This window comes from Fistularia commersonii, chromosome 11 (genome assembly GCF_037954325.1).
Source record: "Fistularia commersonii isolate RoL2024-O1a breed Wild chromosome 11, RoL_Fcom_v1.0, whole genome shotgun sequence".
In the NCBI taxonomy this organism is placed as follows: Eukaryota; Metazoa; Chordata; class Actinopteri; order Syngnathiformes; family Fistulariidae; genus Fistularia; species Fistularia commersonii.
Window position 1 is genome coordinate 12,664,483 of NC_141294.1, and position 27,073 is coordinate 12,691,555.

The window sequence follows — 27,073 nt, forward strand, 5'->3', positions numbered from 1 at the left end:
TATATTAAGTCTATTGGCTATTAAGCAAATTTCACATGATTGCACTTTTTGTTGCAGCATTGTGGTGCAGTGGTTAGTGTTTCTGCCACAGCAAGGTAGTTGTGGTTCTATTCTGACAGGGGTGTATGCAGGGTTTCATCCAGGTTTCCAGTTTCCTCTCACCCTAAATTGCTCAGATGTGTTAATGAGGAAGTGAATGGTTCTATTTCCCATATGGACCTGTGACTGACTGTTGACCGACCCAGGGTGCCCCTCGCCAAATGACAACTGGGATAAGCTTCAGCTTCACTGCAACCCTGACCGCAGGATAAGCGGTATATTGTAGATGATGAATGATGCGGAGAAGGAAGGTGGATATACTGTGTCCAGGAGACCAGGTGGAAAGGTAGTAAGGCTAAAAGCTTAGGAGCAGGCTTTAAGTTGTACTATCATGGTACTGACAGTGAGAAATGGAGTAGGAAGGAGGAGTTTGTTTGGAATGTTCTGGAGGTGAAAAGAATGTCAGATAGACTTATGAGTCTGAGTTTGAAGAGAAGGAGAAGTCTGGAATGGGCAAGATGAAGTGATGCAGAATATCCCCAGAGATGAGAATGGTAATTGGTACTGACTTCAATGGGCATGTTGGTGCAGACAACAGAGGGGATGAAGAAGTGATGGGCAGATTTGGTATAAAGGATAGGAAAAGATAGGGACAGATGGTGGTAGATTTTGTTTCCAAAAAGGATGGAAATGGCTGTAGTGGACACTTTTTTCCAGAAAAGACAGGAACATAGGGTAACTTATAAGAGCGGAGGTAGGAACAAGCTGGTAGACAACATCTTGTATAGATGAGGTAACCTGAAAGAGATCAGTGACTGCAAAGTAGTTGTAGGTAAGAGCTTTGCCAGACAGCATAGGATGGTGGTTTGTTTGATGACTCCGGTGACAAGGAAGATCAAGACAAAGAAGGCAGAGCAGAGGACAAAGTGGTGGAAGATGACAATGGAGGAGTGTATTATGGTGTTCAGGGAGGAGTTGAGAAAAGCTCTGGGTGGTCAGGGAGAGCTTCCAGATGACTGGACAACTACAGCTAGTGTTATCAGGGAGACAGGTAGGAGAGTACTTGGTGTGTCATCTGGAAGGAAAGTAGATAAGGAGACTTGGCGGTGGAATGAGGAAGTGCAGGAGTATGTACAGGTACAGAGAAAGTGGTTAGACAGGAGTACAGGGAGGTACAATATAAGGTAACGGTGGCAAAGGCAAAACAAAGGGCGTACGATGACTTGTATGCTTGGTTGGACAGTAAGGAGGGAGAGAATGACCAATACAGGTTGGTGAAACAGAGAGCTAAAGATGGCAAGGATGTACAAAAGGTCTGGGTGACTAATGTATTGACAGATGCTAGAAGAATGATGGGAAGATGGAAAGAGTACTTTAAAGAGCTGATGAATGGGGAAAATGAAACGGGCAAGGGTAGAAAAGGTGATTATTGTAGACCACAGAGTAACAGAGATTAAGAAAAGTGAAGTGAGGAAGGCATTCAAGAGGATGGCAGTGGGTCCTGATGATATACCTGTGGAGGCGTCGAAGTGTCTAGGAGAGGCAGCGGTAGAGTTTCTGACTCGATTATTCAACAGGATCTTAGAGAGTGAGACGATGCCTGAAGAATGGAGACGAAGTGTGATGGTGCCAATTTTAAGAATAAGGGGGATATGCAGAATTGCGGCAAATATAGTAGGATAAAGTTGATGAGCCATACAATGAAACTATGGGAAAGAGTAGTGGAAACTAGACTCAGAGCAGAACTCAGCATTTGTGAACTGCAGTTGACTTCATGCCTAGAAAGAGTACTACTGATGCAGTATTTGCTTTGAGAATGCTAACAGAGAAGTACAGAGAAGGCCAGAGGGAGCTGCATTGTGTATTTGTAGACCGAGAAAAAGCATATGACAGGAAGCCAAGAGAGGAACTTTGGTATTGAATGAGGAAATCTGGAGTGACAGAGAAGTATGCTAGACTGGTGGAGGACATATATGCTAACTGTGAGGCGGTGGTGCAGTGTGATGTAGGGGTAACAGAGAGGTTCAAGGTGGAGGTGGGACTCCATCAAGGTTCAGCTCTAAGCCCCTTCTTGTTTGCAGTGGACAGGCTGACGGATGAGGTTAGACAGGAATCTCCATGGACCATGATGTTAGCAGATGACATTGTGATCTGTAGTGAGAGCAGAGAACAGGTTGAGGAAAATCTAGAGAGGTGGAGGTATGCTCTGGAAAGGAGAGGAATGAAAGTTAGTTGCAACAAGACAGAGTATATGTGTGTGAATGAGAAGAACTCGGGTAGAATGGTGAGGCTGCAGAAAGTGGAGATCAAGAACTTGGAGGTTTTCATATACTTAGGGTCAACAGTCCAGAGCAATGGAGTGTGTGGAAAAGAGGTGAAGAGATGGGTTCGAGCAGGTAGGAATGGGTGGAGAGAATTGTCAAGGATATATCAGCTGGATATATCAAAAAGACAAACTTATTACGGCTTTATTACATGCTGACTGCAAGAAGACAAACTTTCTCATTTCTTCATTTATTTTTCACAATTATAATAAAAAATCAGAGAAGACTGGAAAACATTCTCCCAGGATACATTCTTACAGTATTGTGCAGAATTTCTGCTATTCTCCGCTTATACAAACTGCATATAACTGCAAGTTATTGTGAAATCCCCTCCCGTTTATCAACATAAATTAAAACACAAGAGTCATTACATTCTATAGTAGAATCATCTTGTGTGTTTTCACATTTTGACAGAAATACCCTTGGCAAGGCTTGACAGAGAATAATGGAGTGATCTAAAACAAAGTCATTGAGAAAAATCTGGGACAATTAGAAGAAAAGAAGCCACTAATAACTATTGTTATTCTTTTCTACTTGCAATTTTAAACAGTAACATGTATTAATCTTTAAACCAATAAATAATTAATAGATACTGTAATTAACAAGATAAAAGAAACATGTTTTTTCCTCAAGAATCATTACAACATGAAAACTTTACTTGTCGTTATGCACAAGTCATACACCCAAAAACCTATGTCACAAGATTTGAAAGAAAGTTTATCACTTACATACAGTAACTCCATACTGACCCAGTATTTTAATAGTAGCTATAACAATAACCATAATAGAACCATAACATTAATTATAAGTAAATACTTGACCGTTTATTATTTTCATACTTGCTCTATAACAAAAAGTACAATGCCAGTTTTAGAATACATGGGGAATTGTGAGGAAATGCTATGGAGAGACAAGTAAGTTAATGTGTTTGTGCATTTGTGTGTGCGTGTGTGTATATTCTACTCTTACTCATAGTAAACATGTCCATGGTGCAGAACGTGGATTCAAGCTGGCTTTTTAAGTCAGCAATAGTCAATGCACGCATAGGAAGCCAGTTAACAATATTTGATTTGGTGACTATGCCAAAGAAAAGCACAGTAAAAACTGTCTTGGTAGCAGAAGGGTATTTTATGCTCCAAAACATTTTACCTGCCATAACAAAAGGATATTTTACCTTCCAAACTGTTGAAATGAGAGCAGCATTTGCATATTCACATATATATTCATAGGTTTTTGGTCAGCTCCCATTCCGAGAAGATATTCCTTCTGTAAAACAGCCATCATAGACACAAAAATTATTTATGTTCTTTGTGTCTATTTTGATGAAAGGTAACATTCAAAAACACAACTATAATTGCCTTCAGTGGTCATTTTCATCAACAACTCATCAACGCCAACATCAATCATTTCAACTCTGCTCTGCCTGTCTGCCTGTAAAAACCAAGACCTGTTTATATTTCTTTGTTAGAATTGCCAGCATAAATACAGCAAACTTACAATGCTACACTTAAAAAGTATCACAATTTATAAAGGAAAAGTAACTTATCACATTTTTTAATTGTTACCAAATAATGGGAGCAAATAAGATTTGACTAATTTCATCATTACTATTGTCTCTATTATAGCTTTTTCTTGCATGTAAATTTTCTACATGGAATTTTTTTGGAAAATTTTCTTTGAAGTCTCTGGTGTACTTTTTGTCACACAAGTTCAGTATTGTGACACCTTTTCTTTTCTTCTTAAACACCAGTGTTACCTAAAATAATTCACTTAAAGAAATTATGCTAAGATACTTGATTTGCAACTACATTTTCTCTTAGTCCACAAGTGGGAATAATTGTGTTAATTTGCAGTGTCCACATATTCAAGGTTAGTGTAGGAGAAGCCAAGGAACTCATCCTGGTCCAGGTTCATGATGACGAGCTTGTCTGTCGGTGTCAGGTCCACAGGCATCTTGGTGAATTCTTTGTCAAAGTTGCAGGTGTCACGTTGGTTCTTCTGCAGGGGTATGGATGTGTCAGTGGTATGGGGATAAAGAACAAAGAGTAAGTTAGAATCAATGAGAAACAGAGAAAATTTATATATGAGAGGCACCTCTTTCATATACCTTAAATACATGGTAGATGTTGCCTCCACATTCTGCCCTCCATACATGCAAAGGCTGCCCCTTTGCATGAATGGAGAACAGGAATGAGAAACTGTGGGGGCTGAACACAGTAGACAGGGGTACAGGGAAATACAGTGCAAGTTGAACATAGAGGTGACAAAGGCCAAACAAGGTACATACAATTACCGGTACTTGTTGGACACTAAGGAGGGAGAGACTGATTTAAACACGTTGGCAAGCAAAGAGATAGAGGGGAAGGACTTGTCGCAGGTTACAGTGATTAAAGATAGAGAGGAAAATATATTGACAAATATCAGAAGCGTGATGGAAAAAGTACTTTGAAGAGTTGACGAATGAAGAAAAAGATAGAGACCAATGAATAGAAATGGATATTGCTGTGGTCCGTAAAGCAGTAGAGATTTTTCAGGGTGAAACGAGGAGGGCATTGAAGAGGATGAAGGAGGAAAATACCCTGTTGATATACCTACGGAGGAATGAAAGTGTCTAGAACAGGGGGTAGTACAGCTTTTGACTAGGTTGTCAACAAGTTCTTAGTGAGAGGATTCCTGAGGAATGTAGAAGAAGTGTGCTTTCTTGTGAAATCTTGGGGAGTTTCCAAATGATATTCATATGTCATAGGTGAAGAGCCTCTGGGATGAGGGTTGAAATGTCAAACATTAGAGGTTAGGTATGCCCTGGAAAGGAGAGTCGTGCAAGATAGAATACACGTGTTTGAATGAGAGCAACCCAAGTGAAATGGTGAGGGTGACCAATAGTAGAGAAAAAGAATGTGAGGGATTTTAAGTACTTCAGGACAACAGTACAGAACAAATGTGAAGAAGAGGCGAAGAAATTCTTCCAAATAGGTTGGAACACCTGGAAAAAAAGTGTAAGATGTAACTTATGATAGAAGAGTATGAGCCAGAATAGGGGACAAGAAGTTGGTGTGATAAGAGGAAGAGGATGTAGACAATTTACGATGGCAACCCTTGAGCAGACAGAAAATTAATATTATTATTATTGTTCACTTATCATTTATACCACTTATTATAAAGTCAGGTATTTGGTGGGACAGGAGCATATCCTATTTGAGAAGCAGTCTATAAGTCTTCTTCTTCCTCTTTCGGCTTTTCCTGTCAGGGGTCGCCACAGCGAGTCTACTTTCTCCATCTAACCCTATTCTCTGTATCCTCCTCTCTCACACCAACTGCCTTCATATCCTCTCTCACGACGTCCATAAATCTTCTCTTTGGTCTTCCTCGAGACCTCTTGCCTGGCAGCTCCAATTCCAGCATCCATCTACCAATATATTCACTATCCCTTCTCTGTACATGACTGAACCATCTCAGTCTGGCTTCTCTGACCTTCTCTCCAAAACATCTAACATGTGCTGTTCCTCTGATAGACTCAGTCCTGATCCTATCCATCCTGGTCACTCCCAAAGAGAACCTCAACATCTTCATCTCTGCAACCTCTAGTTCTGCCTGCTGTCTTTTGGTCATTGTAACAGTTTCTAGTCCATACATCATCGCTGGTCTCACCACTGTCTAGTACGCCTTTCCTTTTATTCTGGCTGGGAAAGTCTTCTATCACATATCACCCCTGACACTTTTCTCCATCCATTCCAACCTGCTTGGACCTGTCTCTTCACCTCTTTTCCACACTCTCCGTTGCTCTGGACTGTTGACCCTAAGCACCTGAAATCCTCCAGGTTCTTGATCTCCACTCCCTGTAGCCTCACCGTACCACCCGAGTTCCTCTCATTCACACACATATATTCTGTCTTGCTGTGACTAACTTTCATTCCTCTCCTTTCAAGAGCATACCTCCACCTCTATAGATTTTCCTCAACCTGTTCTCTGCTCTCACTACAGATCACAATGTCATCCGCAAACATCATGGTCCATGGGGATTCCTGTCTAACCTCATCTGTCAGCCTATCCATCACCATTGCGAACAAGAAGGGGTTCAGAGCTGATTCCTGATGGAGTCCCACCTCCGCCTTGAACTTCTCTGTTACCCCTACAGCACACCGTACCAGTGTCTCACAGCTCGCATACATGTCCTGCACCAGTCTAACATACTTCTCTGCAACTCCAAACTTCCTCATACAATACCAGAGCTCCTCTCTTGGCACCCTGTCATATGCTTTTTCTAGGTCTACAAAAACACAATGCAGCTCCCTCTGTCCTTCTCTGTACTTTTCTATTAGCATTCTCAACGCAAATACTGCATCTGTAGTACTCTTCCTAGGCATGAAGCCATACTGCTGTTCACAAATGCTGACTCCTGCTCTCGGTCTAGTTTCCACTACTCTTTCCCATAACTTCATTGTATGGCTCATACACTTTATCCCTCTATAGTTGCCACAATTCTGCACATCCCCTTTATTCTTAAAAATAGGCACCATCACACTTTGTCTCCATTCTTAGTGCATCGTCTCACTCTCTAAGATCCTGTTGAATAATCTAGTCAGAAAATCTACTGCTGCCTCTCCGAGACACTTCCACACCTCCACAGGTATATCATCAGGACCAACTGCTTTTCCACTCTTCATCCTCTTCAATGCCTTCCTTACTTCACTAAGATCCTGTTGAATAATCTAGTCAGAAAATCTACCGCTGCCTCTCCTAGACACTTCCACACCTCCACAGGTATATCATCAGGACCAACTGCTTTTCCACTCTTCATCCTCTTCAATGCCTTCCTTACTTCACTTTTACTAATTTGTGCTACTTTGTGGTCTACAATAATCACCTCTTCTACCCTTGCCTCTCTTACATTTTCCACATTCATCAGTTCTTCAAAGTACTCTTTCCATCTTTCCATCACTCATCTAGCATCTGTCAATACATTCCCCTCTCTGTCCTTAATCACCCGGACCTGTTGTACATCCTTTCCATTTTTATCTCTCTGTTTCGCCAACCTGTATAGATCATTCTCACCCTCCTTACTATCCAACCGAGCATACAAGTCATCATACGCCCTTTGTTTTGCCTTTGCTACCTCTATCTTTACCTTTCGCCGCACCTCCCTGAACTCCTGTCTGTTCTCTTCAGTCCTCTCAGTATCCCACTTCTTCTTCGCTAACCACTTTCTCTGTATACACTCCTGCACTTCCTCATTCCACCACCAAGTCTCCTTATCTACTTTCCTTCCAGATGACATACCAAGTACTCTTCTACGTCTCCCTGATAACACTAGCTGTTGTTGTCCAATCATCTGGAAGCTCTCCCTGACCACCCAGACCCTTTCTCAACTCCTCCCTGAAAACCATGCAACTCCCTTTTCAGCTTCCACCACTTTGTCCTCTGCTCTGCCTTTGTCCTCTTCATCTTCCTTGTCACCAGAGACATCCTACAAACCACCATCCTGTGCTGTCTGGCTACACTCTGACCTACAACTACTTTGCAGTCACTGATCTCTTTCAGGTTACCTCGTCTATACAAGATGTAGTCTACCTGCGTGCTCTTACCTCCGCTCTTATAAGTTACCCTATGTTCCTGTTTTTTCTGGAAAAAGGTGTTCACTACAGCCATTTCCATCCTTTTTGCAAAATCTACCACCATCTGTCCCTCTGCATTCCAATCCTGTTTCCAAATCTGCCAATCACTTCTTCATCCCCTCTATTGCCTTCACCAACATGTCCATTGAAGTCTGCACCAATTACCACTCTCTCATTTCTGGGCATATTCTGCATCACTTCATCTAACTCATTCCAGAACTAATCCTTCTCTTCAGATTCACATCCCACCTGCGGGGCATAGCCACCAACAACACTGAGCATCACACCTTCAATTTCCAATTTCAGACTCATAAGTCTATCTGACATTCTTTTCACCTCTAGGACGTTCCTAACGAACTCCTCCTTCAAGATAACTCTTACTCCATTTCTCTTCTTGTCATTACCATGATAGTACAACTTAAAGCCTGCTCCTAAGCTTCTAGCCTTACTACATTTCCACCTGGTCTCCTGGACACACAGTATATCCACCTTCCTTCTCTGCATCATGTCGACCAACTCTCTACCTTTTCCTGTCATAGTCCCAATATTCAAAGTCCCTACTCTAAGTCCCAGGCTCTTTCCTTTCCTCCTCTCTCTCTGCTTCTGAACACGCACTCCTCCTCTTCTTCTTGTTCTTGTTCTTCGACCCACAGTAGCCCAATTTCCATTAGTACCCTGTAGGTTATTAGTACCAATGGTAGTCGTTGTTAACCCGGTCCGCGACCGATCCGGTATGGTATAGTTTTGGTTGACTCTCATGTTTGGTTTTGGCAAAAGTTTTACACCGGATGCCCTTCCTGACGCAACCCTCTGCATTTATCCGGGCTTGGGACCAGCACAGGGAGACACTGCTCCGTGTCCCCCCAAGTCAGGCTTGGAGAGACACAGGCCAGTGCCGCCCTGTGGCTGCATTGCCGCCCTGTGGCTGCATTAGAAGCAGCATAAATAATGTATAATTATTAGTATTGCTCTTATTATATGTGCCATATATATCAAATACACATTTATCATTAGAAAATAATCTCTTTACTGTTCTGGCAGAGTGGGGAGATTGTGGTAAGACAAAACAAAATAAAAGGGGGGAGTTTGCAAATCACAGACAATGCTACTCCTGCCTTTATTTGCCAGGCTCTACATTTGAAACGAGAGGAACATTACTTTATTCAGATGGGAGCATGTCTATGTTGGCCCTAATTCCCATTAATGGGGACGGAGATATTGCATATAGCTGTCTAATACACCATTCACAAAGTTGTGGTTAAAATCATGTAACACATTGTAATGGCTGTTGTAGTGCTCTGTGGTATAGGTGCATGAGACCCCTTGAGGCGCAACTTTGCCACAAGTGTCATGAGATGTTTCTCAATCATTTATTATCTACTGCTTATCTGACAATTAGGGTTGCAGGGACTCCTTGGACTGTTGCAGGTCAATCACAGGGACACATTTAGAGACAATTCACACTTACTATTCACTCTCATTCACACATCTAGATAATTTTTATAGTTTATCCAGATAAACTCCAGCATGTTTTTGGACTGTGGTAGAACATTGGAGAGCCCAGAGGGAACCCACGCAGACAATATGCAGACACCACACAAGAAAGCCCCCTTGTGTGAACTGAATAAAGTTACTTTGTGCTATGAGGCAGAAGCCTAACCACCGTGCTACTGTGCCAAAGATGCTTCCCAGCCATCATTAATCATTTTTTTCAGTGCTAAAATGTCATGAGAGTTTCAGTTTTGTTGATCATGCAGTTTTCATTAGGTTTTAGCACACAATGCTTTTATGGATTGTGAAATATGTTAGGTTTTCATGCATGTGACATTGTGACATTGTGCAGTCAAAGATAATCCCCATCTCCGGGAAGCCAGTCAGAGAAGCAGTACATTCCTGTAATCCAAAAAACAAGTAGATAAGCTCAAGAAACTTGCTGTAAAGGGAGTGAAATACCCAGAAATACCAAAGCAAGCATATAAGTAGTATGGGACATGGCCACTAACTAAGCAGGAGGGTCCAAATCTGAAAGTGAAAAAACACACACACACACCCACACACACACACACACACACACATACAGAGGACTACAAGAATGAGACTGGTGGTAGTGGTAAATCGGGTCAAATGACCAAGCTGTCCCCACTCTGGGTACTGGGAATATGGACATCTTAAACAACTAAAGATAGTGCTCAGACAATGTAAAATGTTTTTCTTGATTAAAAAATGTTAAACTTCGTTAACTACATCGACTGTTATGTGTGATTACATTTCTTCATCAAACAGCCTCGTATTTATCATCTTCCGAAAATATTGTTAAGATTTGATGTAAATTCTCAAACATTAAAACTGATCAGTGAAAAAACCATTACAGTGAAATATTGTCACATCTTCTAATGCTATGACAAAGCTATACACATCTCATGATTAGTCTCCACAGCTGTCTCAAGTACAAAATCTCAATATAATAAGTAAATTTGTATTCTCACATAACAGATGACAGTTTTTGAACCAAGGACTGACTGAATATAATTTTTGGACTAAATGAAAATGTTCATGTTAAAATAAACTTCAAGTGCACTACTTTGTTTGAACATAAAGCTTAGTATTTCAGATATAACAAGAGATGGACACCCTATGTGAATTGCAATGAATTGTGGATGAAGCCTATCCTAGCTGTAATCGGGCAAGAGGCGGGGTGAACCCTGGACTGGTTGCCAGTCAATCGCAGGGCCACGTATACAGACAAAACCAGCATGCAAATATCATTTTTTATTATGGACAAAGCAAGTAAAGTTTTCTGTAAAACATAATTTTAAGATAAGTAAAGCGAAGAGAAGTAAACCACATATACCACATACAGTATACCTACCTAATGTGGTCATGGATAAAGACATACTGTATAAAGAAAGTATAACTGCTATTATTACATATTACACTGTATAGTACTAGTACCCACAGCCACACACACATGCGCGCGCGCACACACACACACACACACACACACACACACACACAAACACACACACACACACACACACACACACACACACACACACACACACATATATTTAAAGACAATATAGCTACTCTTACTATACAATATATTGCACACACATACACACACACAGCCTCCAGCTATTTAGGTCAGCTCATAATGTGTTTTGTTCACTCTTTAACTGCACTGAACTCTTGGTGGCAGAAAGATATAGGGCCTCATTTACTAATTGGGTGTAGAAAAGAATCTAAATTCTTTGTACGACTAAAATTAAGAATTGCATAAGTATAAAAATTTGTATTTGCAGACAACAGGCAAACACATACTTGCCAGTAACATGTATTGATAAATCCTTTATGCATACATTCATCTTCTTCCGCTTATCCCTCACTCAGTGGCGCAGGGGATGGTGGAAACTATCCCGGCTGTCATCAGGTGAGAAGCGGGGTACACCCTGGACTGGTCACCAGTCAATCGCAGGGCCACACATATAGACAAACAACCATTCACTCACTCATTAATTCGGGGCAATGTTTCCATTTTTCTTGCATTTTTCTTTAACTTGCATGTTTTTGGACTGTGGGAGGAAACTGGAGAAAACATGCAAACTCCACACAGAAAGGTCCCCTGATCAGAATCAAACCAGGGTCCTTCGTGCTGTGAGCCTGAAGCGCTAACCACTGTGTCACAAATAGGATTCATCACTTCCCTAAATTATTACTGTGCAATAATTTAGTTACTACTGTTTCTCTGTTTCTCTTTAGTACATCTCCTTAAGCTGTTTCCTTTAATTGTTGTATGTTCTCACATTGTGGCGTGTTATTTGCCAGCTATGGTGTCTATTGATTTTCCATCTAGTGTAAAAGGGAGTGTACAAAGCAAGATAATGATAAAAGCATATAATGACATTATGGTGTTGTTAATCATACTTGTCAGACCGTTGGTCACCACCTCAGGACTTTTTTATGAGTGTGAATAAAATTTCATGCTTCCATTTGGGTCTCACAGTAAAAATAAGATGTTTTTTCATCAATTTCATAGCCATCTTGTTGGATATATTGCTTGTTTAGGATATTGGGTCAAAGACAAATGCCAAAACACTATAGCCAATCTGTATTCACACATTAAATATTATATTGTGTAGTGCAATAAGAGAATGATACAACAGCAAAGCTTCACTGTAGTGGATTATGAGTAGCCTTAGAGAAGTCGTGAAGTGGCTCAGAGGGGCGGGTCTATGTAGGCTGTATTTTGCATGTTATTTCCTCTAAGTCATCAAACCTGCACTATCTCATCAAGGAAAGGCTCTTATGAAAAGTGGCAGCCATGAAATATGCACAGCCTGTCATCGTGGCCTGCCTCAATAGAAAACCTGTCCCGCACCTCCTTTACTCTTCCTTACCTCATTCAACTTTCTTTCCTGTTCTCCTTGCTTCACTTTACTGTTGAACATCTCGACTGTTCTTTTATCTGTTGTTCTCCCACTTACCAGTTTGTCTAGAAACCTCCTCATCTGCCACACTGAATCACTCAGACCTCATGATTTTTTAGCTCTTCATTTGCACTTTCTGTTCTTCCGCCCTTTGGCATACTTGGCAGCTGCAGCAGCAGCCTCAGAAGAGGCTGTGTGTATGTCTATGTGTTTGCACCTTTCTGTGTGCATATGTGTTGCAGCATGAACACTGTCACCACTACATATATTCCGTTGTTGACACTGAAAAAATAGCTGTGAAAACACAAGAAAATTTACCATATAAACATCCATTTATCCATCCACGTTTCCAAAAAACAAACAGACAGAAAGAAAACCAAAGACACAAACATCACACAAACAGACAAACAAAAAGAAAATGCTAAATCTTTTATTTTTGAAATGCACATTTTCTTTTGGAGAGGAGACAGATACACTTATAGAAATGCTATAGAAATGCAATTTTTCATTATTTTCACATGTAAAACACTTTTACAGCCTAAGTCAGCCTAAGTCAGATTTGTAAAGTAATCTGTGAAAAATAGCATGAATCACCCTAACATGTAACATACGTATGTGGTGGATATAAAGTCACCTTTTTTATTCAGTGTTAACTTTTCTTCTCTTTCATCTAGGAACTCCCATGTTTTAGATTATATGTATAAGTGTTGGTATAATAGTAGAGATCAATACTCTAAGAAATAAACACTGAAGGGACACAGTGGACAAAAATTGAGCTGCACTACTGAGTCATTAAGACGTAGCTTAATTTACATTCACACACATAATGTTGAGAAAAATGTGAAAATAATAAACTTGCTCTTTGTTACAGAGTCTATGTTGCTTAAAACAAATCATAGTCGAGAAAATCTCTTCACAAATGGCTGTCCTGTCAATCAGTGAATTTTGTTCCATCTATTTAATACTGAATTTGATAAATATATACAGCATATTGCATTTCTTCCAGCATTTCATTGTTCAGGTGACAATTTTACTCTCCAAGACTGAAACACAGATTCTCCTGTCAGCGTAGCCATGACATAATTGTATGTTCAAACACTCTGCTGCCTTCAAAAATTGCACATGTTTCAAATAAGTGCTTATTAATAATTGATTAATAATGCTATACATAATTATTTGTAGCAATTAAAATGTACATTTTAATTAAAGAAACATTGGTTCAAATCCCATATGAAACAAAAAAAGCAAACATGCCACAGGGGCCGACTACAGAAACCCACACATAATTTGATGTGTAATTAGTCATGCTTTTGTAAACCACACACACAAACAACATGTCTACCTAAGTGCTTAAATACGAGATAACAATAAATTAGTAGGTATGATTGTCGATTTTAATTCATTTATTCTATGCCACTTATCCTTAGTTCCTGTTTTACAAACTCAGTATCTTTGTCTGACAGTATTTTGTTGTGACAGCATCTTGTTAGAAGATAGCGAAAAGTCTGATCTTAAAAGGCAAACATTTAACACTATCTGATCTATTTTCCCCGTTCAAAAAATGAAAAATGGTAAAAGAGGTGAAAGCTATAGTAAAATACAAATTAAAGTAAAAGTTAAGGTTATTAATAGGTTATTAATATATAATGTAAAAACTCATGCATCAGTAGGGCAATGATTTTAGGTACGATAACAACAGAAACTCACATCACTTAACACTGATTTCAGAAACACCACAACTAGCAGTCTAGGGTGTAAGAAGAGTTAAACAGTATGAAAAAAAGTTGTGTTTGAAGGAAATTATGTAATATGAATATTCTGTTTGGTTTAGTTGTAATTGCATGGCATTTGCTATTGTGGTTTATGAAAACGAATTGTGTCAGGTACATCAATACAAATATTAAAGCCTGATCCCAATTCTCAGAATAAATGGTAATTTTTTGTTGCAAACACTTTGGTCAGACATTGAACAGTACAGACTGATTTTGAACAGAGATTTAAATTTAACTAAAACCCTGCCAGTTTTTGATGTGTTAATCTGTTATACTAATCCTTCACCCCAATACACTTTTGCACTATATATGCAAGTAATTCAAATGCATGATTTTCACATTATTGATGTACTGTTTTCCTCTGGATTCAACTATGATTTTACTAGAGAGTATATTCCCTTTCTAACCTTTAATTCTAATGAGGAATATGGCTTTTAATCCAAAATTTTCAGTAAACAAATTACTCTGCGCAATTGAGTTATTGATTGGTGGTAATTGGTTTACAAACAACAAGACTAGGCGAGGAAAAATATCCTATAGTAAAGACTCAGATGAGGCTGTCAATTAGTCCCATAACATTCAGTTTCGCATAGTGATGACTCAAGTAAACACATATGATAACCTATCACACCTGTCTGCACTGTTTCTTCTACCAAAGGAAGATTTTAGAGAAACTATTTTCTACATTTTTTATCCATGAGGAAGGATCCATGATGCTTGTGATGCGGCATTGATAAGGCTGAAAAACTTCTCAATTGGGCATGGAAAATTAGAGATATTCTGTCATAGGAACTTGGTTTTAGCGGTGTAAAAAGTGCCCAAAAATCTTTTTCTCTTGAAATTATATTTACTGTACTAGAAATCATGCTTGAAGAAAGCCAATGTTTATTCAAGCTCACAGTTTTTTGTAAAGTTGAGGCAAAGTTTTCACAATCTAGAGGCATGGAAAAATAAAACTATATATGTAGAAGAGATCCAATGATCTCACATTTTCAGTTGGCCTCATAATTGTGTATTTATGGTCAGAATATGATGTAAGTTTTAATACATGTACCATTAGTGTCATAAATGTTGCAGGTGTGTTTGTATATTCAGTATATTCAGTGTTTGTGTTACATTTTTGTGTAGGTTTGATTTGTGAGTAGCTTCCTAAAGAGCTATGAGGCCACAACAATTTCTTGTGTATTTCAAAAAGTCCAATAAATGCTGATTTTATGTGTGGCCAAAGCATACACTGATTGAGTTGAAACTTAGAGAAATCATGTATCTTTTGTGGGTGTGCAAATGTTCTTGCATGAGCTTAAATCAAGCTTGCTCAGCTGTAGTGGCTGCAGGAGTTCACGGAAACTCTGGGTTGATAAAGGAGAATCCCTGGAACTCATCCTGATCCAGGTTCTGAATCACTTCCTCATCAGGAGGGGTCAGCACTGGTGGATGGCGTGTAAAAAAACGGTCAAAGTTCTCTGCATCCCGGCCACACTGTTGAGGAGGATGGAAAATGGAGTTCAGGAGAGGGGAGAGAGGGGACGGTGAGAGGATTGAAGTACAAAAATGAATGAATTGGGATAGGAAAAAAATGAGAGAAATAAAAGAAGGAGAACAACAAATTGAAATGAATGTGGTTTAAATAAAAGAATAAGTGGTCACTTGATTCAAATCTGGCTATGGATTAGGATCCCATTAAGTATGATTCACATTTGTTCTTTTTCAAGTGTCCAAATGTTTTTGAATACAATTCTTAAGCAGCATATGGCTGCATATGGCTGCTCAATCAACAACAGATCTTTGGCAGTGTATACTTTGGCCCGAGTTAGCAGTCATTAGTAGACCAATAGACTGAATTCATCCAACTATTTTCTGCCTACTTCACATTTAGCTATATTTGTTACCACCAGAAACAATTTGAAAAATGTAACATCAAAATACTTAATTTCCCTGATTTGACCATTGGGATGCACAAAGACCTTCTAAGCCCACTGGATGTGTGTACATCTTGATACATAAAGAAAAAAATTTGGCTCAAAAAACACATTTTACACGCTGTCCCTTACACTTTGTCAAGTTTTTTTTTTGTTTTGCATCTCAATCATTGCACTAAGCTTGAATAAAAAAACAAATAAGATTTACTTACAACTAACAACATCATTGAGAAGAAAACTGTAACTCTGAAAAGAGAGTGGAATTAAGCTGGGGGAGTTCAAACCCTGGGGAAATATTTGCAATGAGAAAAAAACAAGGGCCAAGTTGAATTTGTAGCTAATAACTTCACCGCTGTGGTTACCTGATGAAATTTTTTTTCCAAATCATGCCTCGGTCAAGACAATGTATTCCAATATGAGCTGCTGATCTAAAATGTCATACCCAAAAGACTATCATTTATATTCATATATTATTAGTTTACACATTTAAATTTATACAAATTCTTTGAGAGAGTTTTGATTATTGTAGAACAACACTCAAATTCATTTGAGACAAAACCCAAAATCATATGTGAAAAGACCAAACACAGAAGGTATAGAAAATAAACATATAAATGAAGGAAGGATGGGTAAATGCATGACTGTAGGAAACACGTGAATGGATTAATGATGTTACCATGGCATGCGGACTTGCTTGATATCTTGAAGACATTTCACCTCAAAGAGATTTTTTCATTTCAGATAAAAAGGCTTCTTCGGGCCTCAAGACAATTCCTCAGAACTGAGCAATCTATGAGAAGTGAAATATCTTCAAGGAATAAGGCAAAGATGCCATAATAAGATTTATCAATAAAAATCATAACCCAGATGACAGGATGACAAAGAGATCAATAGATTGGCAGAAGGATGCATAAAACAATGGCTAGATCGAACATTTTATCGTTTGTCATACTGGCAGAAAAAGACATCGGCAGATTTTTTTAATTAAATTGTATACTGTATTTCCACACTCTATTTGCTGTATAATTAACCACCCAGGTGAAGGACTAGTCACCCTCTAAGCTAAAACTCATCTGTTAGAAAACAAACAAACAAACAAACAAACAAACAAACAAACAAACAAACAAACAAACAAACAAACAAACAAACAAACAAACAAACAAACAAACAAACAAACAAACAAACAAACAGACAAACAAACAAACAAACAAACAAACAAAGGCAGACAGATAATCATCTAATATAAAGTGTAATCGTTGTGTTCAGATACTGTGAACTGACAAAAGCTTTTATTATTTGAACTCTCTCGCTGCTAACCAGTCTACGGAAAAATATCTATGCATAAAACCGGTCCCTTTTACAAAAAAGGTTGGGGACCACTGGCCTACACCATAGCTGATACAGACATGAGCATTTATTCTTCTTAGTGTTATGTCTTTGTAAAATTGCAGTTGGAGAGAGACCTTAAAGCAGCTGTGTTATTCTTCATATGCTTCCCACAGCCACTGTTGAAACAAAAATGAAATATGTAGGAGGAAATTTTGATATTACGAGGTGGAACAAACAGCATGGTTTGGTGTCTGCTATTGCACAATTGGTCCATATCAAGACTCCTGTTGTCAAACCCTCTTTTTAAGAGATTCCATGTTGTGCTAAGCTGTATGTTACGGTACAAACTATAGCTACGCATATTGTACCTACACTGTGTTCCTAAGGTACAAATTAATCACAGAAATATAAATTAGCCTTTGAGGCAAATCCAAATCCCAAAATATGCTCAGGGTATTTAAACTTTTAGATTTATCCGTTCTCCTCAGTGAGACAGAACAAGTGAGATAACAAACAACAGCACTGTAGGAAGACAAAAGATGTAAGGAAGAGCAAAAGCTCAAGTAGAAAGAAACAGGAGCAAAAAAGGGATTAAACACACTAAAATGTACATGTGTGGATTGATTATCCACAATATCTTGACTACTTGCTAAATATTCTGTGGGTCATTCTGTGGGTCATCATAACTAACTGTTCAAAGAATGCTGACGCATCAACTCACAGATCTCTGAAGCCCCTCAAGCCATTGAGCAGGACTTCAATGAATTGAAGGTGTTGGTCTTTCACATACCACATATCTCAATGTGAATGAAATCTATGGAATTGGTCAGCATGTTTTGTGTTACATTCACGCAAGTACTGTTTGGTCCACTTGAAACGAACTCTGGTGTCCTTTCTTGGATGGTCTAATACAGTTAGGCTGATGTGAATGCTCAAACAGACTCTGTTTTGGATCAAAGAAATAGCCTCTGGTTTATTTGAAAAGACGTCTTGGTGTGCAAAACAAACAGACACACATCAGGAAGAGAACACTCAAAAGATCCCAAAAATGGGCAAGAGAATGACAGCAGGGAGCTTAGCGCAGTCCCATTAATTGAAAAGTCCAATAAATGAATGGTTCTCTTCTTCATCGTCTCTGGTATTTGATGGGTAATAGTGGAGTAGAGATACTTTAGCTTCTTTAGATGCAGCTTCAGGGCGACACAGGCCGGTGAACAGCAGTATGGCTTCATGCCTAGATAGAGTACTACAGATGAGGTATTTGCTTTGAGAATGCTAATAGACAGAGAAGGACAGAGAAGGACAGAGGGAGCTGCATTGTGTTTTTGTAGAAACCTAGAAAAAGCATATGACAGGGTGCCAAGAGAGGAACTCTGTTATTGTATGAGAAAATCTGGAGTGGCAGAGAAGTATGTTAGACTGGTGCAGGACATGGATGCGAGCTGTGAGACAGTGGTTTGATGAAGGGGTAACAGAGAGTTTCAAGGTGGGGGTGGGACCCCATCAGGGTTCAGCTCAAAGCGCTTTCTTGTTTGCGGTGGTGATGGAAAGGCTGACAGATGAGATTAGACAGGAATCTCCATGGACCATGATGTTTGGAGATGACATTGTGATCTGTAGTGAGAACAAGGAACAGGTTGAGGAAAATCTAGAGAGATGGGGGTATTCTCTAGAAAGGAGAGGAATGAAAGTTAGTCACAGCAAGACAGAGTATATGTGTGAATGAGAGGAACTTGGGAGGAATGGTGAGGCTGCAGAGAGTGGAGATCAAGAGGTTCAACAGTTCAGAGCAACGGAGAGCGTGGAAAAGAGGTGAAGAGACAGGTTCAAGCAGGTTGGAATAGGTGGAGAAAAGTGTCATGGGTACTATGCGATCGAAGACTATCAGCCAGAATGAAAGGAAAGGTGTACAAGACAATGGTGAGACCAGTGATGCTGTATGGCCTAGAAACACTAACAAAGATGAAAAGACAAGAGGCAGAGCTGGAAGTCGCAGAGATGAAGATGCTAAGGTTCTCTTTGGGAGTTACCAGGATGGATAGGCTCAGGAATGAGGCTATCAGAGGAACAACACATGTTATATGTTTTGGACAGAAGGTCAGAGAAGCAGAGGAAGGATAGTGAATATATTGGTGGACGGTTGCTGGAATTGGAGCTGCCAGACAGGAAGCCTCGAGGAAGACCAAAGAGAAGATTTGTGGATGTAGTGAGAGAGGATATGAAGGTAGTTGGTGCAAGAGAGGAGAATACAGAGAATAGGGTTAGATGGAGAAGGTTGATTCACTGAAGGGAAAAGCCGAAAGAAGAAGAAGACGAGTAGACATACCTTACTGATCCTGACCAGCAATTGTTGCAACCACATGATATTCAGATGATTTTATCCATTTGACAAAGTATAATGGGAAAGCAAACAAAAGCAAAGAAAATTCTGATCATGTTCCACCCTGTTAAACAATGGATGGTCTGCAGCTAGTAGCCCAGATGCTACTAACTGTGATTTAATGTGATTCCTGACCAATGTTCCCTCTAATTTTTCATATGTCTGGACATACAGACAACCTCCCTGAGCACACTGAGGACCATTGTGAGCAACACTAGATGTACATGCTGTAGCCACATGCCAGTATCACAGGGTGATACTGGTGATACTGGATCATAGCAAGTTTCATGGTTTATCAAAAGAATCAAATCACTACTTTGCCTTCACTGCATGTTTAGCAGAACAGACCTTTCTCACACAAAAAAGAAAAAACCTCACCCAGTTTCACTGCTTGTTCTTCTATTAGCACATATTCTGACAGCTATTTCAAATGAAAAGAACCGCATCTCTTTTTGGCTTGGTAAGTGGACGTATCACATTCACTGCCCGCTCATTTCGCCATGATAAGGGGTCAGCATTAGTATCACTTAACTCCGCCACACTGTTGTTATTGTTATATAACGTGTATGGACAGATTGGCGCAAGTATTGCACAGCAAAATGATACAGAAAAAAATGTCATATATCTAATTCATTTGCGGTGTGCTCACTGCGCTGGATAGATTTGCTTGTATGCTGAGAGTGTGCGAGCAGTGCGCAATTGCGCAGTTGTGCTGCTTAGAGGTGACATTGCTCCTGACTCCTTTCTAATAGATTAAGAATGGGGCTTTTCAGGAGGTTCATATATAATACATAGCTCTACACTGAATTGTCAAGCGTATACAAGGTTGCTTGTCTGAGTTATTCACATTGCTTTTTTCTATTCCAACCACACAAATTTATGGGAAATGCTCACTAGCTCGCTAGTGTTCACTAATATACACTATATGGCCAAAAGTATTTGCTCACCAATCCAAATAATCAGAATCAGGTGTTCAAATCACTTCCATGGCCATAGCTGTATAACACCGAGGCATGCAGACTGTTTGAAACATTTGTGGAAGAATGGGTTGCTCTCCTCTCAGGAGCTCAGTCAATTCCAGTGTGGAATTGTGATATGATGCCATATGATTTGTACGACAAATCCAGCTGTGACATTTCCTCGCTCCTAAATATTCCAGTCAACTGTCAGCTGTGTTATAAGAACATGGAAGTGTTTGGGAACGACAGCAACTCAGCCATGAAGTGGCGTAAATGGAGAGCAAGGCAGCGGATGCTGAGGCGAAAAGTGTGAAGAGATTGCCAACTTTCTGCAGTCAATCGCTACAGAACTCCAAACTTCATGTGGCCTTCAGATTAGCTCAAGAACAGTGCACAGAGAGCTTCTCTAAAATTGGTTTCCATGGCTGAGCAGCTGTATCCAAGCCACACATCACCAGGTGCAATGCAAAATGTTGGATGCAGTTGTGTAAAGCACACCGCCACTGGATTCTAGAGCAGTGGCAACATGTTCTCTGGAGTGATGAATCGCATTTCCCCATCTGGCATCTGATGGGCGAGTCTGGGTTTGCGTTTGCCAGGAGAACAGTATTTGTCTGACTGCATTGTGCCAAGTGTGAATTTTGGTGGAGGGGGTGTTATGGTGTGGGGTTGTTTTTCAGGAGCTGGGCTTGGCCCCTTAGTTCCGGTGAAAGGAACTATGAAAGCTTCAGCGTACCGAGTCATTTTGGACAATTCCATGCCCCCAACTTTGTGGGAACAAGTTTGGAGCTGGCCCCTTCCTTTTCCAACATGACTATGCACCAGTGCACAAAGCAAGGTCCATAAATACAAAGTGACAGAATCTGGTGTTAATGAACTTGAGTGGCCTGCACGGAGACCTGATCTCAACCCAATAGAACACCTTTGGGATGAATTAGAGCGGAGACTGACTTGGGCAGGGTACGGCTTTTCCCTCCTAGAGGACCCTAGAGGAAATCTTCAGAGATGCAGCAACTATCATGGACCTGGAGGAGTATATGTTACAGAATAAAATGTGCCTTTATTTGTCCCACAGTGCGGAAATTTCATTTCATGTGTGTGCAGCTATATCTGCAAAAGTATGGAACACAGGCTTGGATCAGGGGACACACAAGCATTGAGAACAGGAAGAAGAAAACTGGTGGCTGGAATTGAAAGAGCAAAGACTGTATATGCTCTTAGAATCCAGGGCCATTCAAAACCATTCATGACTGCAGCAGGAGAGAAGTTAAAAACCGAAGGACCCAGGTGCTCTCATCACATGCTCTACCTGATTTGCAGCCTCCAACTCCTCTAACAGCTTGAGGCTCATTGTCTTACCGTGTGAGCCTCCCCCTCTCAGTGTGTCTGCTGAGGACTAGAGGGGAACCTTGCAGCACATCAACCACTTGAAAGCAGCTGACCCAGACAAAACAAAACCAACATCAACATGGCCCCATACCAGTACGCCAACAGAAAGAACCACTCTGCATCAGACGGAGTATCATCACTCATTCTGTCGGCTCTCATCTTCCTGGAGAGCAGCAACTCCTATACTAGGACTAGCTCCGCCTTTAATATGATCATACCATAGTTTGTAGTCAACCATCTACTGCTGCTTCAATAAAAATCTTCCCTCTGTAACTGGGCTCTGGACATTTTGACACATTGACCAGAGACTGTCAGACTCTACTGCATTTCATCCTCCTATCAGCCTCAAAACTGTCTTTCCTGAAGAGTATGTCCACAGCCCCTTTCTGTATTCATTACTCACAACTTCTCAGTGAAACACCAGGGCAACCTCATTGTGAAATTAGGGATGGCACAGTAGTCGTGAGTCTGGATTCCATAATGATGGACTGTTGTATAGAAAGGAGGTGGAGGAGCTGGTGGAGATAGGATAAAGGACATGGCCCCCTCCATCCACCCTTCTCATTAGAGGAGCAGCTCTGGAAATTGTTCATTGCTTTAAATACCCAACCCAATGACTAAACTTAGACCACCAATATCTCCTACATCACAAAGAAGGCCTACCAACACTTATGGTTCTTTAGGAGACTGAGGTAGGCTGGTCTAAACAGCTCAGTGCTGGCAGCCTTTTTCCCATGTGTGGAGGAGAGTAAACTTACCTTCTCCTGAACCACCTGGTATGGGAACTGCATAGCCGCTGAAATGAAGGCATTGCAGAAAGTGGTGAAAGTTGCTCAGAAAATCACTAGCAGTAGCCTTCCTTCCAGTGAGGACATTTTTATCAGCAGCTGCAGCTGCAGGGCAATCCTCACCAGGGCAGAGCCCATTCATCCAGACCAGAAACTGCTTGTCCCCCTTCCCTCGGGCAGGAGTATCCGGAGCATCGAGGCAAGAACAAGGCACAATTACAGCCTCTACCCAGAGGCTAACTTGCTGAATCATTGACAAACCTTACACTGCTGTGTCCAGGTGCACTGCTATTGTAATATACTGCTCTGTTTAACAAGTTCTTCGGTCAATCTCAGGTTAGTTATTTATAAATTATAGAGACAAATTAGGGCAGAGACATGTATTGTATTCATTCATTTTAGCATTCAGATTCACATATCAACATTTAAGATTACTGTATGGTATGCCTCTGGTCCTGAGGACAAATTTGGTTGTCTGTGGAAGCATGCAATGACAATAAAGTAACCTTGAACAAAGCTACATATATTGCATTTGTTATATTCCTGATTAAGCATTCACACAGACGTTTAAACAGCACAACCCCGACGGGCCAAGAAAACTGCTGGAAAACCTCAAGTGAAAAAAAATCCTCAAGCAGCAAGTTGCCCTGAGGGTGTGTAAGTATTCATTTTAGAGGACTTGCCTGATTGTCTCTGAGTTGACATTGTTGTGTTGTGGTCAAACAAATTTTGCACTTAGGCTTTACAACCTGTGTTCTCTTAATACGTCATTGGAAATTAATTCCAGACTTAATGTAATATAGTTTAAGAAAGCAGAGCCCAACAAACGTAGAACATCCATCATGATTTATCAGTTTAGCATAGTACCAATGTTACCACATTTTTCGCACTATTCTTTTTGTAAGTCGCTTTGGATAAAAGCGTCTGCCAAATGACTGTAATGTAATGTAACTATAAGGCGCATTTAAAATCCATAAATTTTCTCAACAATCGTTGGTCCACCTTATAATACCATGCACTTTGAGTTTGAATTCTTGTTGTGCTTACTGACCTCAAACCAATTTTATGTGGTACACTGTGCTCAAAAATGTGTCAAAATTTTTCAACTGCGACTTTGGTAAGCTACAAAGCCACTCCGCTTGATTGATTGGACCATTCCCAGCTGACCCAAAGGCATTGTATTAAAGTCCATCCTTGGTTGAATATGGGTTGCAATGTCCGACAACACTAGATAACTAATTGTGTAGTGCTGGAATACAAGGTTGTTCCAACCTCACACTAACTATTGCTAAGAAACCGATCACAGAACAGTACTAGTACGCTTACCTCCGCCACTTCTTGTAATACCGGTACAACTGTGCTTCAACAGAATATTACAGTACATTTGTGTGTATGAGGACCCCCCAAAATGTCACCTCTTAAGAGACATGCTTACGAAGCGGGATTCAAAATCAAGGCTATCAGTCATGCAGTGGATCATAGGTGTAGAGTAACTGTGAAGAATTCAACATTAATGAATCAATGGTACGAAAGTGGAGAAAGCAAGCAGAAGAACTGCGTCAAGTAAAGAAGACCAGAGTTTCAAAGCAGGATGACCACTGTTTGAGGACAAAATTGAACAGTGTAGTATTGAACGAGTGAATGAGCTGAGTAAAGTTTGACTAAACTGACTATTTTGTTTTGCTTCATATACCGTTTGTTTTATCATGTGCCTTATGTATGAAAATATGATTAATTGATATTGCACCTTATAACACGGTGTGCCACAAAATATGGTAAATCATAATTGGCCTGTAAAAGTCCCTGATGTGGTTTATAAACTTATCCAAATATTTTCTTCATTATTGTACCATGATTATCATTATCATTGCTGCCATAACCACAATCTTCAGCTTTTCATAAACATGGCTGGACTTACCTGTTTATATTATTCATACTTAGGAGGAGAAAAAAACAAAAACAAACAACAAAAAAAACAAAAAAAACAAAACAGCACATTGATAGTAAAAAATATAATGATAGGAGAAGATTTAGAAGACAGTCAGTTACAATAAGACAATCGTGGTTAATAACCATAGCAATCATGTCAACAGATATTAATTAAACTCTGCTATAGTGGCTATGTATGTATGCACTTGCTTCTTTGTGGTCAAGATAGTTTGGTCACACTTACAGCTTTGGGTTTGAAAGGTGGCTGCACTTCCTTGTTTCCCAGTTTCTCCCAATCCATGTAGCGGAAGAAACTGTGATCTCTAATATCTCTCTCCCCCTCAGGACCACATCCAAGTCGTTTTGCTGGATGCTTTGTCATCAGCTTGACAGGAAATATGAGAAGCGCTTTAATAAACATTTACTTGTCATGGTCCATACTTTGAATCCTGTCTTCCATATATCATATAGACAATTGTTCATATGCTGTATGTGATCTCTGAACACACTTTTCATTTCTTATGGTCCTACCTTGGTTTCTTTGTATCTTGGGTTTCATCTTTTCACCACTTTACTACAGTGTAACCAGAGTATAGCGGTACTGCTGGGTAATAATTCTGTTTTTAGATGTGTTTTCTCAGACAGTGGCTATTTTGTGGCATATAAATATAATTATAAATATAATTGTGGCATATGAATATAAGTAAGCATATGGTGTCAGTTGGTCAACAAACAATTATAATAATCACATCTATGTGCATCAAATTCATATAGATGTGTGTTGAGGGAGCATTTTCTGTAATTGAATTGATGAATTAATTGCTGAATTAATTCAGCAGTTAATTGATTAATTTTTTGAATTTTGTGTATTTTTTGGAAAAGCCTGATTTGCTCACAGCAAAAACAAAAAACAAAGGGAAAAGAAATGCGCAATTCCATCCCAAGACAATGATTTGCATCAAATTAGGTGACTGACCTTGTTTGCAGGGCTTAGTAAAAACAAATGGGATAAATTTACTCGTAACCATGAACATTTGCTTACACTCGATCAAAATTACTTTAACATACTACAATCTATCTACTTCATACTACTATAAACAAAATATTTAACCTTTCAAGGAGTCACTTCACAAGTATCTAACATAAATAAAATGTTTTTGCCAGGAATAATTAGCAGGGATTCAGGATATATTTGCTATTAACATGATTACTATTTGATGTTAATTCAAATTAAATATAAATAAATTTATAGTATTATTAGATAATGAATTATTAATTAACATTTAACTGCGTGTCCCAGTGACCCTAGGAGCTATGTTGTCTTTATGCCCCTAGAAGGGTCACCCAAGGCAAACAGGTCCCAGGTGAGGGACCAGACAAAGTGTGTCTCACAAGACACCCATGTAGAAGAAAATCATTGGACCCAGTTTTGCCCGGACACGGGTCATCGGGCCCCCCCCTTGGAGACAGGCCTGGGGCCAGGGCTCGGCGGCGAGTGCCTGGCGGCCGAGTCTTTACCCAGTAAGGATCCCAGTCAGACCTGGAAGACCCAAATGTAACGAGGGTCTGCTAAGAACATCTAGCAGAGTCCCCTATCAGAAAAAGTTTCCACTCCAGATCTCTGGTAGAACTACAACCACGTCCCAAGGAAAGCAGGAGACATGGAGTCCAAGTTGGCCTTGTTACCTGCTTCCATTGTTGAGGCGGCAGACCAGAGCTGCGGTAAGAAGGCAGTTGGTGCCTGTCGGGGCAGCAACCCTTGAACCCGCTGGTGGACTCCGGCGGTGAGGGATGCTGTCAAACTGAAGAATGAGTCCTGTCAGGCCTGTCTGGCCTGTAAGGCTCATGGAGGCAGCTGACAGGTACCGGCAGGCCAAACGCCATTTGTCTTCGTTGGTTGCCAAGGCAAAACCTCGGGCATGGGAGGAGTTCGGGGAGATTATGAAGAACGACTTCTGGTGGGCGTCGAGGAGATTCTGGTCCACCATATGGCGGCTCAGGAGGGGGATGCAGTGCTCCGTCAACAGTGTGTACAGTGGGAGCGGGATGCTGTTGACCTCAACTCGAAATGTTGTGGATCGGTGGCAGGAATACTTCCAAGACCTCCTCAACCCTGTTGAAACACTTTTCAATGAGGAAGCAGAGTTAATTAATTAATAGGTCACACCTATTTCCGGGGCTGAAGGTGCTGAAGCTCTAGCGGGGC

General features: G+C 40.2%; 1 protein-coding gene across 4 annotated transcripts in view; it reads right to left on the reverse strand.

Annotated features, from left to right (window-relative positions):
• Positions 1–2,546: 2,546 nt before the first annotated feature.
• LOC147229519 (protein kinase C beta type) overlaps positions 2,547–27,073 on the reverse strand; it is a 107,670-nt gene continuing 83,143 nt past the window's right edge. For 3 of the 4 annotated variants that reach the window (XM_086155013.1, XM_086155011.1, XM_086155014.1), the window contains 2 exons: positions 25,112–25,252; positions 2,547–4,361 (listed from right to left, as the gene is read on the reverse strand). In XM_086155013.1, the coding sequence (XP_086011139.1) occupies positions 4,206–4,361; positions 25,112–25,252 (297 nt within the window). In that variant the 3' untranslated portion in view covers positions 2,547–4,205. Of the gene's footprint in view, positions 4,362–12,811; positions 15,654–25,111; positions 25,253–27,073 lie in introns of those variants that run through there. The other variant, XM_086155012.1, reaches the window with a different exon arrangement.